We start from the raw sequence: 15,644 nt of genomic DNA on the forward strand, positions 1-15,644 counted from the left end.
AAAAAAAAAGGACAATGTGGAAGAAATGGACAAATTCTTAGAAAGGTACAACCTTCTAGGACTGAACCAGGAAGAAATAGAAAATATAAACAGACCAATCACAAGTAATGAAATTGAAACTGTGATTAAAAATCTTCCAACAAACAGAAGTCCAGGAACAGATGGCTTCACAGGTGAATTCTATCAAACATTTAGAGAAGAGCTAACACCTATCCTTCTCAAATTCTTCCAAAAAACTGCAGAGGGAGGAACACTCCCAAACTCATTCTACAAAGCCACCTGATATCAAAACCAGACAAAGATATCACAAAAAAGGAAAATTACAGGCCAATATCACTGATGAACATAGGTGCAAAAATCCTCAACAAAATACTAGCAAACAGAATCCAACAGCACATTAAAAGGGTCACACACCATGATCAAGTAGGGTTTATCCCAGGAATGCAAGGATTCTTCAATATATGCAAATTAATCAATGTGATACACCATATTAACAAACTGAAGGAGAAAAAACATACAATCATCTCAATGGATGCAGAAAAAGCTTTCGACAAAATTCAACACCCATTTATGATAAAAACCCTCCAGAAAGTAGGCGTAGAAGGAACTTCCCTCAACATAATAAAGGCCACATTTGACAAACCCACAGCCAACATCGTTCTCAATGGTGAAAACTTGAAACCATTTCCACTAAGATCAGGAACCAGACAAAGTTGCCCACTCTCACCACTATTCAACACAGTTTAGGAAGTTTCAGCCACAGCAATCAGAGAAGGAAAAGAAATAAAAGGAATCCAAATCGGAAAAGAAGTAAAACTGTCACTGTTTGCAGATGACATGATACCACCCATAGAAAATCCTAAAGATACACCAGAAAACTACTAGAGCTAATCAATGAATTTAGTAAAGTCACAGGATACAAAATTAATACACAGGAATCTCTTGCATTCCTATACACTGACAATGAAAGATCAGAAAGAGCCATTTTTCACAGAACTGGAACAAAAAATTTTACAATTTGTATGGAAACACAAAAGACCTCGAATAGCAAAAGCAATATTGAGGGAAAAAAACAGAGCTGGAGGAATCAGGCTCCCTGACTTCAGACTATACTACAGGGCTACAGTAATCAAGACAGTATGGTACTGGCACAAAACCTGAAATATAAATCAATGGAATAGGCTAGAAAGCCCAGAGATAGACCCACACACCTATGGTCACCTAATCTATGACAAAGGAGGCAAGGATATACAATGGAGCAAAGACAGCCTCTTCAAAAAGTGGTGCTGGGAAAACTGGACAGCTATACATAAAAGAAAGAAATTAGAACACTCCCTAACACCATACACAAAAATAAACTCAAAATGGATTAAAGACCTAAATGTAAGGCCAGACGCTGTAAAACTCTTAGAGGAAAACATAGGAAGAACACTCTTTGACACAAATCACAGAAAGATCTTTTTTGACCCAGCTCCTAATGAGAATAAAAAGAAAAATAAACAAATGGGACCTAATGAAACTTAAAAGCTTTTGCACAGCAAAGGAAACCATAAACAAGATGAAAAGACAATGCTTAGATGGGAGAAAATACTTGCAAATGAAGCAACTGAGAAAGGATTAATCTCCAAAATATACAAACAGCAGCACATGCAGCTCAATATCAAAAAAACCCCACAAACAACCCAATCAAAAAACGGGTAGAAGACCTAAATAGACATTTCTCCAAAGAAGACATACAGATGGCCAACAAAAACATGAAAAGATGCTCAACATCACTAATTATTAGACAAATGCAAATCAAAACTACAATGAACTATCACCTCACACAGGTCAGAATGACCATCATCACAAAATCTACAAACAATAAATGCTGGAGAGGGTGTGGAGAAAAGGGAACCCTCTTGCACTGTTGGTAGGAATGTAAATTGATACAGCCACTGTGAAGAACAGTACGGAGGGTCCCTAAAAAACTAAAAATAGAACTACCATATGACCCAGCAATCCCACTACTGGGCATATACCCTGAGAAAACCATAATTCAAAAAGATACATGCACCCCAATGTTCATTGCAGCACTGTTTACAATAGCCAAGACATGGAAACAACCTAAATGTCCATCAACAGAAGAATGGATAAAGAAGATGTGGTACATACATACAATGGAATATTACTCAGTCATAAAAAGGAATGAAACTGGGTCATTTGTAGAGATGTGGATGGACCTAGAGACTGTCATACAGAGTGAAGTAAGTCAGAAAGAGAAAAACAAATATTGTATATTAATGCATATATGTGGAATCTGAAAAAATTGGTATAGACAATCTTATTTACAAAGCAGAAATAGAGACAGACGTAGCAAACAAATGTATGGATATCAAGGGGGAAGGGGTAGGTGGGATGAATTGGGAGATTGGGATTGACATATATACACTATTGATACTATGTATAAAATAGATAACTAATGAGAACCTACTGTATAGCACAGGGGACTCTACTCAATGCTCTGTGGTGAGCTAAATGGGAAGGAAATCCATAAAAGAGGGGATATATGTATACGCATAGCTGATTCACTTTGCTGTACAGTAGAAACTAACACAACATTGTAAAGCAACTATACTCCAATAAAAATTTTTAAAAAATAGTTAATACTGATGCAAAAAAGAAAAAGAAAATTTCATGAGATTTGCTTTATAGCCTAGCATCTACAAATGTTTTTTAAATGTTACATTTGTACTTTGCAAGAACATATACTATGCAATGTGTACTTTTCTATCAATATCCATTAGGTCAGGTTTGATTATTTTATTATTCAAATATTCTATACATCCCTACTGATTTTCTGTGTACTTGGTTTACTTGTTATTGAGAGAGGTATGTAAAAAAAAATAGTACAAACTGGGGGCTGGTAGTCCAAGATCAGTTTGCCAGCATGGTCAGGTGCTGGTGAGGACCCTCTTCTGCACTATATTCTGCCGATTTCTCCTTGTATCGTCACATGACAGAAAGAGAGTGGGCTACCTCTCTGACCTTTTCTTGTAAGAGCAATAATCCCATTTATGAGGACTCCACCTTTTTGACCTAATTACCTCCTAAAGGCCCCACCTCCAAATATCATCATATTGAGGATTAGACTTGAACACATAAATTTTGGGGGGACACAAACATTCAGTACATACACACTATTTGACCTGTAAATGTATGTCCAAATGCAAGGACTAGCAAAGAATATAGAGGTCATGAATCACAGAAGACATGTAGGTTTTTCTTTTCCTGGGCAAGGTTACCCATTCTACATGGAGAAAGAATTTGAATTCCTGTCTTAATCTCCTTAGCACATGTTCTAACCAAGTCAAGGTACTGAAAATGTTAACATGAAGGGAAATAAAGATTTAATGCATGTTCTTCATATTGCTTTCTCGAAATTACAACAAATTAGAATTTTTGTAGTAAGAGTGTCTAAATACTCACCAGGTGATTTAATGCATTAAAAAGCAGTTTTCTCCCAGATGGTTTGTCAAAATCAGCAATAATCCAGAAAGTAACTGAAGAAATTACATCATCTGAAAGTTTCAAACAGTTTAGTCAAACTAATTCTTCTTAAAATCAAACTAAAGACAGGGACATTTCCAGTTAATAAAATACATAAAAATAATAACAATTTTTAAAATGAATCTTTCTGAAAATAAGCAAATATTGGTAAAAATTACATACACACAGAGTGAAATACACATAGAAATGTTAAAAGAGTACTAAGCTTTATATAAACTCAGATACCAAAAAGAAAGAATAGTCCCCAAGAAACACATCTGTGAGATACTTTTGCCAGTAGGGAAAACTGTATCATGCTTATCAAAGTTCTACTGTTGCTAAGCAAAAGTGACTGCCAGCTACACTTGTAAAAAAAATAATGATATTTATACCTCACATATATGTAAAACTGGATACAATAAATTATTAGCAGATATTGAAAACAGCAGTATTTATTAGCTTATGATTCATGTATTTCAAAAATTCTGGCTATTATTAACTTGGCCTAATTCACATCATCTTATGCCAACATCAATGCAATTCTTGTTTCAGAAACATCCGAAAATTTGGAAGCCACAAGAAGAAATAACTTTTAATTCTGCAGTCACAGTTAAATGGGTTTAATTTCATCCAGCCTCAGCATATAACACCTGAAATAATACTTGTCTGACCATCATTAAAACCTATAGAAAAATCAGTCCCTTAGATCGTATGACCCACTTAAAACAACTGTAAAATGTGTGCTATACCAAAAACCTACACCTGAATAGATGTGAAGCTACAGTTATTACCATACCCAGTAATATATAACTATGCAAAAACTGGCTTTGGTTAATGAAAAAAATATAACAAAAAGAAGGATAACATCGATTCTACTTGCAATCCTTCAGAAGCAATTTGAAAGTAAGGCAGCGGCACATTCTTTTCAAAGAAGAAAGGTAAAGAATTCTCATGCCTTCTTAATGTCATCACTTTTACCATTACAACTAGTAAACTGAGAACTATTTCAAAAGTGCTAAGTAAATTTCTCCCAACTCTTTTATTTCTTTACATATTTACATAAATGCAAATAAAGAAATCAGGTGTTTCTCAGTTAATAAAGTCTTCTTTTAAATTGCAAGAGATTTAACCAAAGGGCATTAATTATGGCCTAACTTATTCTGATGCCCAGAAGCAATTTTTGAAATATAACCCAGAACCTGATAAATATGTTTCCCCTATTTTTTATTCCCTGTTTCTCTGTCTCCTTTTCCCTTCACTTGACACATTCAGGACCTTAGCCTGCCATGATATGGAATTGAATTATATTTTATTATTTGTTGGTTATCTTGTAGACAGACCCCTTTATGAACATAAAATCATAGATCTGTTCCAAAGTAATTCAAGGGCCATATGGTCCTAATTTGGATTCACTCCACAGCATTCTCAAAAACTAGCTGTCTGCTTAAATCTCTCTCATATATAAAAATTTACCCCTTATTACATAGTAATTCCATCTTTAGATCACTCCTTGTTAGAAAGTTACTGCTTTATATACTGAAATAACAATCAGCTTTCTTTTATGTTTCATGCATTGGCTCTTTTTGTTCTCTCTAGAGCAAAGCAGGTCAAACAAAACAAAGTGAAACCAAAACCAACCAAACTCCAATTATCTTCACCTACCTGAATAGTTCATGGTCTCGAACAGAACTGTGGTCACACTGAAGACTTTCCTATCTAGGCTAAGTCTTTATTTCCAAAGATGTTCCTGTCTTGGCTACCTCTCCTTTGGTTATGACCCTTAAGCAAAACATCCAGACGTTGTTTAATCAGAATACAGAACTATTCTCCTCTCATCTGGTGATTACACTTTTATTCATGCCTGATAAGATTATCAGTTTATTTAATCTTGAAAGGGTTTTTACTACCTTCCTAAAAAGGAGGAAAATGGAATAGCTTGCTTTAAAAAAAAAAGGCAAAAACCCCTCAAGATTAACCCCTCTGCATATACGATTAGCTAAGATAGGAGGCATCACATTTTCTCATCACAGTCCTTACATCCTAATAATTTTCAAATCCTCAAATTGAAAACCAGGTCTCCAGTCAAATATCAACATCTAGAAACGTATTATGCAAGCATTTAATAAAATTACAAGTTTTTGCCACTTGGGAATAAATTCAGGAAAATAAAATATGCTTATTACCTTCCTGGGTTACATAATACATGTTCTCTGCAATTACAGCGCTCTTATCTTGTGAATCCAAGAAGAAGAAAGTAGAGAAATCTTCAACATCAGCAGTTACTAAAAATTTTAATATTAAATGTTAAATAATGAATTAATAAAACATTCACAACTCAGTAAACATTTATAGGAAAGTATATGGAAGGATTATATTACCTGATGTAGATATTAAATTAAGGTACTGCCATTTATTGTACAAAATCAAAGGATTTATACGGGGCACAACATTAGTTCTATCCATAAGGAAGTCAATTGCATTTGTTCGATCATTTAATGTACCCTAAAATAATAAAATATTATTTAGGTAATATATGTGATTTATATGCAGATGTTTTAAAATTATGCAGAGAATACATTTAAAGACTACTGAATCTAAAATAAGTCAATAAGTAACATGCAATTTAGGATTCTTATAATAAATTTTCCTATAAAACTGTGAAGTTTCTTTCCAATTAAGCAATTTTTTAGATGCAATTATGTACAGATAAATTTAATTACTACTTTAAAAATCATTACTAAATGATCAGAATGGAAATTTTTACACAATTAACTTTTGCTATTAAAAGATATTTTTAATATAAAAATCATCTATAAATATCATTCATCATATATTTTTTCACACATGCTTACCTACCATAAAAACTTCCTTTTGTAAATACGCAGTTTCATCCATCATTCTGTGAAGAACAGCCATTTCTAGTTCCCTAATATTCATCTCTTCATGGTGAAAGGATTCACCATTATAAAGAGCTTGAGGCAAAGGCCCCAGGCCAGTCATCCTGTAATAGCTTGCTCCTGCCTACGCAATTAAAAAATACCAGAGAGTTAAACAGAATATGTTTGTCTGAAAAAGAAACACATAAAGAAAGGGACACGGCCACAGTTTTGTATGTCATAGAAAAAAATGCTAATTTTGCTAATTTTATCTGTCCTTTCCAAACATTATTTAAAGGAAAGTAATTTACCTACATAGAACAAGTCAGAAAACTTTCTCTGTAAAGGGCCAGATACATATTTTAGGCTTTGGTCTCTGACACAACTACTCAATCGTGATGTTATAGTGCAAAAGCAGTGACACACAACACATGAATGAGTGAACGTGGCTGTGTCTCCCAAAACATGTATTTATAAAAACAGGTGGTAGAAAGGCTGGATTTGGCTCATGGGCTGTAGTTTGCTGACCCCTGATAGAGAGTATGACATTACTTTAAAAAATGCATTTACCTGCATAAGAGATTCATTTATCGCTATATTCATTTGTTTAGTTAACATTTATTGAATTCAAGCATTTGGCTAGACTTTGCGAATACACAGCTGAAAAACCTGCCTTCAAGGGGCTCACATATATACAAGCAAAACTGAGGCATATACCAGATTGTATTGGAGCCCAGAAAAGGAATGACTAAGCTTGAGTGTGGAGGGGAAGGATCACAGAAGGCCTCTGTTAGGGAGTGACACTAAAAGTCTTAAAGGATGAGCAAAAATATGCTAGGGAGATAAAGTGGAGAAAGACATTCCCAGTGAAAAGAGACAGCAGTGCAAGGAATAGAAGGGAAGAGAGATATGGTATATTTAGGTAATGGCAAGTACTTTTCTGTGTTTACAGTGGGAGGAGTTACATAGGGAGAAGATATGGAGTCAGAGGGGATGGGGAGAGAGGACAGATCATGAAGGTCCTCAACATCTGGATTTTATCTTGTGAGTGATAAAGCATCACTAAACAATTAATTCATTCGCTACTCAACACTACAAATTATTAAAACTGTCATTATAGCCAACATATTCACAATTACCCTATGAAGCTAAGGACTACTATTATATCCACTTTACAGATGATAAAACAGAGAGTCACTTCCAATGCCACATAATGACTACACTTTGGAAACAGACTTTGTACTTACATCTGTTTGACCAAGAGTCTGAACTCTTAACCACTGAACTATATTATCTCTGCATTTATTGGACATTTACTGTGTATTAGGCAATGAATGCATAGGAATGATATGCAAACTCTGTCCTAAGAAAACATAGTTTAACAGGGGGAGAGATGGATACATTAAAAATAAGTGTGGGTCTCTGACACAACTACTCAATCGTGATGTTATAGTGCAAAAGCAGTGACACACAACACATGAATGAGTGAACGTGGCTGTGTCTCCCAAAACATGTATTTATAAAAACAGGTGGTAGAAAGGCTGGATTTGGCTCATGGGCTGTAGTTTGCTGACCCCTGATAGAGAGTATGACATTACTTTAAAAAATGCATTTACCTGCATAAGAGATTCATTTATCGCTATATTCATTTGTTTAGTTAACATTTATTGAATTCAAGCATTTGGCTAGACTTTGCGAATACACAGCTGAAAAACCTGCCTTCAAGGGGCTCACATATATACAAGCAAAACTGAGGCATATACCAGATTGTATTGGAGCCCAGAAAAGGAATGACTAAGCTTGAGTGTGGAGGGGAAGGATCACAGAAGGCCTCTGTTAGGGAGTGACACTAAAAGTCTTAAAGGATGAGCAAAAATATGCTAGGGAGATAAAGTGGAGAAAGACATTCCCAGTGAAAAGAGACAGCAATGCAAGGAATAGAAGGGAAGAGAGATATGGTATATTTAGGTAATGGCAAGTACTTTTCTGTGTTTACAGTGGGAGGAGTTACATAGGGAGAAGATATGGAGTCAGAGGGGATGGGGAGAGAGGACAGATCATGAAGGTCCTCAACATCTGGATTTTATCTTGTGAGTGATAAAGCATCACTAAACAATTAATTCATTCGCTACTCAACACTACAAATTATTAAAACTGTCATTATAGCCAACATATTCACAATTACCCTATGAAGCTAAGGACTACTATTATATCCACTTTACAGATGATAAAACAGAGAGTCACTTCCAATGCCACATAATGACTACACTTTGGAAACAGACTTTGTACTTACATCTGTTTGACCAAGAGTCTGAACTCTTAACCACTGAACTATATTATCTCTGCATTTATTGGACATTTACTGTGTATTAGGCAATGAATGCATAGGAATGATATGCAAACTCTGTCCTAAGAAAACATAGTTTAACAGGGGGAGAGATGGATACATTAAAAATAAGTGTGAATAGATATCCAAGGGTACTAGGGAGGGCATGGTCAATTCTACCTAGGAAGAGGGCTCATGACAAGAAATACGATCAGATTTGCTCTTTAAAAAAAAGAATATAGTGGCGACAAAGAGAAGGAAGAGGGTGGGAGAGCATGCACTGGGGGCAGCGGGTCAGGGGCTACTGCAAAAATACAGGAAAGAAAAAGCAAGAGCCAGACAAAAATCAGTGGTGAGAAGCAAGGAGAGAATGAGGCAGTTTCTGAAATATTTAGTTGACAAAACTGACAGAACTTGATGATCTACTGTTTGGGAGGGTATGAGGGAAAAGAAGTTGGACAACTATCAGGCTTCTAGTAGCCTGAGTGCCCTGGGAGAATGATGGTGCTACCCTCTAGGATAAGGCACAAAAAAAGAAAAAAAGGTTTGGGGTAACAAGAAAGACGATGGACATGGTTTTAAATTCATTTAAGACACTTATGGGCAATGCCCCAGGCAGCTGAATACATGGTTTTGGACCTTAAGAAGGATATTGCTACTAGAAATACAGGCTTTCTTCTGTTTTCCCCTGTGATTTTTCAGTTAGGCAACCTGTCTATTACAAAAGCTTTAATTACCACAAATAAGCCATAACACTGAATTTTGTACTTTTAGCCTACATCTCTATTCTGAGCTGTAGACACAAATATCCAACCACACTTACTTCACATCTCCTATGGAATTCTCACAGGCACCTCAAACTCAATATTTGAAAAACTGAACTTCTGTTCTTATTTCCCACTTGGTTTCTCTTCCACCTCTTTCCATCTTGGCAATGGCATTACCACCACCCCAGTGAGTTAGTCGAACCCTGGGAGCCGTCCTTGTCGGCTTCTCCTCTCTCCCCTTTGCAATCCAGCAGCAGATCCTTCATGGTGACGTCTGCTCCTCGTGACTAGCAGTAACCTTCACTAGACTAGCAGAAACCTTCTCCAAAATCATGTGCTTAATTGCATGTACTCCCCTGTCACCAAAATCACATGTATACTGACCTTCCCCGCTACCTCTTCGGAGCAGTTTCTCAGAGCTATCTGAAATGCCATCTCCCGGGCTATAGTCCTCATTTTGCCCCAATAAAACTTAACTAGTGACTCTCATGTGCATTTTTTTAAGTCGACAACTAAAATGAGAGTATAATAATAAAAATCATGATGACAACGATGATGATGACAACAATAACAAGATATGAGCCCACAGAGAAAAACGGGAGAAAAGATAAAGAGTAGATGACCAAAGTAGAAAGGGAAGTCACTCCCGTGCAGACAGAAAGGAACGTCAACATTTTCAGAACCCCTGGGGGCTAAAAATCTGGACTATCTTAGAAGGAGAAGATAAGGAGCAGAGCATGAAATGTGGAAACTTGTTGAGAGTCTGTATGCAGAGAAGTTGTATACCAAGGCCCCTCTCTCAATCCTGAAAAGCTAAACTATTCTGCTTCCCTTTACTCTCTGTTGAAATTGAATCACAAAGGCTCTAGATTTGGGGATTCCAGGTATAGTGGAAGGCTGAGAAAGGGGATGAAAACCAGACAGAAGATTGAAGGAAAGTTCACATTCTTTCAACCCAGCCTATTACCACATCCTATTTCTAGACATATCCTATCCCCTCGTTTCCCACATCTGCACCTTTTCATTTGCCACATATACTCTTTCTAAGAGGAAAATAAAGAATTCGCATTTGAAGAAATCAAACGCTGCAAAAGAATGCCAGCATTTGAAAGACATTTATTTGTTGGTCATCTAACTGAAAAAATGGACTCACTCCCCAAGTGAGGCCCACCAACCGAAAAGACCCGTTTATTTGTAAGCAGCTTTTTACGGTTTCATACTTACATGTGAAAGACAACCGGACATCATAATACATTTGACAAATGCTTCAAACACAAAAAAAGAAATCAAATTGGATGAAAAAGGGAAGCTATAGAAGGCAGAGATAGCGCAGGCCACAGAACAACACATCAAAAAGCTAACATTCTTAGATTTTAAAACTGTGTTCATGAAAGAAAAACTGGACACTACAAAAAAGGAATAAAAGAAGAAAAAGTAAATAATTGCTCAATCCAGAAGATTCAGAAAGAACAGAGAAAATACAGGAAAGGAAAGCATTAAAAAATAACACAAAGAAATTCCCAGAATTGATGGACATGTATCTCCATTAGAAGGGACTCACCAAACACCCAATGTGTTAAATGAAACAGGATCAAGACAAAGACATATCATGAACTTTCCAAGCAACAGGGATAAAAAGATCCTAAAAACTTTCAAACAGGAAATATAAATAAATAGATCAAAGAAAGACAAAGGAGTCAAAATCAGATTGTTATCATTCATTTCAGTAGCTTATTAGGAGCTAGGAGAGAGTAAAAGAAAGCCCTCAAAATCCATACGAAAAATGATTACCCAGTCCAACAATCAATAAAATGCAAATATAAAATAAAAAATTTTTATATAAGAGATCAAAGAATTTTTTTCATGCATACTTGAGAAAGAAGTAAAAGCAAAATAAATCAAAAAGAGGAAAGGCACAGTGTTCATGAAGCCGGAGAAAAAGCAGAGATCCAATGAAGGAAAGCAGCAAAGGCAGATCCAGAAATGACAGCTGTCCTTCAGGTGCAGAGGACAACCAGTTCAGTTTAGACACCAGTTCAGTTTAGCCACTCCTGCAGAGTGGCTGCAGGAGGGCATTCTTGGGGCTGGTGTGTGTGGGGCAAAGTGCTGGCTTGTTAATGGCTATGTTTGTTTGTGTAAGGAAAATTCTAGATAGGTTATCTGACCAATCTCTTGACTATCTCGATATATTTGCAATAGGTAGAAAACTAGGTGAATGAGTAAAAATGGAGTAACTCTTAAAGCTACAAAAAAAAAGAAAAGTTGTTAAAAAACCACCATAGTACTTGACTTACTAACAAGGGACACTTAAAAAGTCACACTCACACTAAATATTCATTTAACCAAAATGTGTTAAAAACAGATCTGATAATCAGCTGGTTTGCAACTGCACAGGACTTTCCAATTCTTATTGTACTGAAATACTTTTGCACCAGTTGGTAAGTAACTGCTGTCTTGGGATGGCGATTCCCCACATGAGAACTACCTTGACCGCTTTCCCAGACCATCCATGTCAACATGATTCAGCTATAAGCAAGTCAGTATCAGTCTCAGCATGAGGGCTTCCAAGACTCCATTCCAGTTCGAGGATGTGCTTTGATTGATTCTTTCTGATTGTTTGCTCTTGAAGCCACAACAGGTTTAAAATATTTTAAGTACTACCACTGGGACTGGAGGAGACCAAGTGAAGGTCAGGAGGTGGAAGAGAGCTCAATCTTTAATTACTGTAAGACTCAACAAATAATATCTAAAAATTAAGACGTGCAAACTTAAGGAATACAAAAGAATAAGAAGACAAGATTCCTTTCCTTGAAGTACTTATAATACAGTTGGAAATGAAATTTACATCCAAATATATTATGTATAAAAAGGTAGTTAATAGGAAACAGTAATATTGGGTTGTGAACACCAATATCTGAGGATAACATGGTGTTAGATATTTTCATGGCAACTGATATAAATAGTATGTTTGGGCTATATAAAATTATCTCAACTTAAAAATTCATTTGTATCACATCATATGTTGCTGTTGCCTTTACCTAGAATACATATGAATAAATGAATTCATTTATTTCCACATAAAAGTTAGAGTCTTGTTTGTAGAGCCATTCAGCCACTCTTTTGATTGGAGCACTTAGTCCATTTACATTTAAAGTAATCATGGATAGGTATGTACTTATTGCCACTTTTTAATTGTTTTAAGGTTGTTTTTGTAATTTTCTGCACTGTAAATTCTGCGAAGTATCTGTTTTGGTACTTTTTAAAAAGCCAATAGTGGCAACTTAAATACTGTATACAACTTGTGTCATTCAAAGGTATAAATTTCCCTTTTTTCTGAGGGTCTAAAATCTAAATCATGAGTTAATTATACTGAGATCATTTACTCATGAGATTATAATAAAAGTTTCTTGATCACATTTTTAAAAACTTGCATTCCAGCTTACCTTTCTTTCACCATCATATTTAGAATAAATTCCCAAAATATCCCAAATATTAGCATGAGGAAATTCATTTTGGAGAACACCCTTCACATTGTCCACAGTGAGTATATTGTGATTCTCTACTTTTTGGTACATCTGTGAAAATAAAGATATTATAATTAATTTTTACCCTACAGTAATTAGCTTTATTTCTTTCCCTTAGCATGCATATTTATAAAATAAAGAACATATCTTATATTTTGTAAGTTCTAAGCATACTATATACATACATATATATACACACATGATCCCCACACATACACAAATAAACCATTTTAAGAATACAATCTATTATCCTATAGTAAAAATGGTTTTGTGAATATTCTTTGGCTTTCAAAATACCATATCATATTTGTATACTATATTCTATTTTGATCAAACCAGATGCTATGATTCTTAATAAAATAATGGTTAACTTTATTTAAAAAGATATGTATAAAATATTTTAAATGACTTATTTCAGAAATGCTTTATTTTCATTTCCAATTGCTCTTTAGTAAATATCTTAACTAGATTTTCTCTGTACCTCCATTCTTCCCCCAGTCTCCAATATTCTAATCATACTGGCATAACGTAAGCTGTTACTCCTTTATTTAGGGTTTTTTTTTTCTTTTTTTTTCATTTCTCCCTTCATTACAGATCCTCTGCTATGACCCAGGCACTGTTCCACATGGGGAAAATGACAGGCCTGCCTCAAGAGAGAAGGTATCTCTGAGCAGATGACTCACCGAAACATAAATATGTTTATGTTATGGGGAAAAGAGGGAACAACTACTTAAGTACAAACACCATTAGGTAGCATTCTGATATATCAATTAAGAATATTATTTTTAGTCCCAATTCACTTAAATTATTATTGCCAGAGACAATCCTCATATTATGGCTGACAGAATTCTCATATTATTCCTCGTAGTAAGGAATCAGTATTCTCTGATTTCCTTTTATCACTATAAACTTTGTAACCTATCCCTTTAAAAGGTGACACAGATCTATACGTAGATCTCAGTGTTTAGTTTTTATGAGCATCTCAATTTATGGGCAAGTTTTCTCCTTATATCAAAGCAGGACATACTATGATTTTAGTAACTCCAAAAAAAAGGGAGAAAGTTCAGCCTTCTGTAAAACATAAACAGGGATTAGAAAATGAAGTTTTGAATAAAGCAAAAGTTATATATGAAAAGTCTTTGAGATCAGTCATTTTACTAATTTGTAATTTTAAAATATTAGGTACTCCTAAGGTAGCTAAGGTAGCCAGAATGTCTGGTATAAGCTACTTTAGATATATAACAATTCAAACTTCTTATACATTATTTTAATTTTAAAAACTGTTATGTAACTTGGTAAGCAAAAGAGAAACTATGTAACATATACGTTATGAAATATAAATAACAAAATGAGCAGACTCCACGAACAAACCACATAACACTAAAAAATGAACATCACTGCGAACTACAATGCTGGTAAAGCAAAACTTTCCTCCCAGTCCCATCTCCCTCTGTTCCCCAGAAGCAAGCATCATTTTGCTTGTGTTTACCATTCCCTTATCTTTCAGGTTCTGGAGTTTTATCTGAATGTATATCCATGCATTATGATATTTAGTTTTGTTTGCTTTTGAGCTTTAAACAGTACGTTGTAATACGCTGGCCTTCTATACTTTCATTAGGCTTCTAATATAGCCATGCTCTTGGCATATCATGCTCCATTATGTGAAATGATTAAATTTTATCCATCTGTACTGATATAAATATATACCTATATATGTGTATATATATATCAGTATACCACACATATGTAGTTTCCAGTTTGTTGCTACTGTGGATGATTCTGCTAATAATAGTCTCCTACAGGTTTCTCTCAAAGCGCGCGCGCACGCGTGTGTGTGTGTGTGTGTGTGTGTGTGTGTGTGTGTGTAGGGATTATGCAAATTTAACTCCAAATTCTGAAGCACTCCAATTGGTTTCAAAGTGGTTGTACCAATTCATATCCTTAGAGGCGGTGTAACAGTGTAAAGGAGTTCCCACTGTTCTCCATTTTCATTAACATATGATATTACCAGCTTTCTTAATTACTGCCAAATTACAGGATATAAGATATAGCTCAGGGTAAGCTTTATTTGCATGTTTCTGATTTCTGAGACAATTATCTTGTTCATCATTAACTGTAATAAATACTTATTTACTTTATTAATTTCAATAAGTTTCAATTTACCATTAATGTATCCCCTTGTATTTTTAAAAATCCCTTACGTGTTTCTTCTATTGGGTTCTTTGTATTTTTCCATTTGTAGGAAATCTTTATATCATGGAATATAAATCTTTTATTGACGATATGTACTGCAAATATTTCTCTTGCTTGGAACTTATTTCCCCTCACTTCTTTATGATATCCTTTGATGAACACTGGTTTCCATTTGTAACATAGCTAGATTTATCAATATTTTCCTTCAGACTCATAACATTTAAAGTCTCACTGAGGAATCCTTAACTTCCTTGGGGGCTTAATTTTTCTTAATATTTTAATGCTTTGTTTTTCACACTAAGCTTTTAAGCTAACTGAAATTATGTTTTACATAAGGTGTGAGATCTTATCTGTTTGCACTGGATTACAATCAATTGTCCAGCTACCAGCTGTTTAAAGTCCATTGCCACCTACTGTAACACCACTTCTG

General features: G+C 35.0%; 1 protein-coding gene across 2 annotated transcripts in view; it reads right to left on the reverse strand.

Moving 5' to 3' along the window:
* UGGT2 (UDP-glucose glycoprotein glucosyltransferase 2) overlaps positions 1-15,644 on the reverse strand; it is a 167,372-nt gene that overhangs the window by 74,406 nt on the left and 77,322 nt on the right. For both annotated transcript variants that reach the window (XM_055089472.1, XM_007106999.4), the window contains exons 16-20: positions 12,941-13,072; positions 6,385-6,549; positions 5,907-6,030; positions 5,712-5,810; positions 3,469-3,560 (exon numbers count right to left, since the gene is read on the reverse strand). In XM_055089472.1, the coding sequence (XP_054945447.1) occupies positions 3,469-3,560; positions 5,712-5,810; positions 5,907-6,030; positions 6,385-6,549; positions 12,941-13,072 (612 nt within the window). The remainder of the gene's footprint in view (positions 1-3,468; positions 3,561-5,711; positions 5,811-5,906; positions 6,031-6,384; positions 6,550-12,940; positions 13,073-15,644) is intronic.

Source organism: Physeter macrocephalus, chromosome 13, assembly GCF_002837175.3.
Source record: "Physeter macrocephalus isolate SW-GA chromosome 13, ASM283717v5, whole genome shotgun sequence".
NCBI lineage: Eukaryota > Metazoa > Chordata > Mammalia > Artiodactyla > Physeteridae > Physeter > Physeter macrocephalus.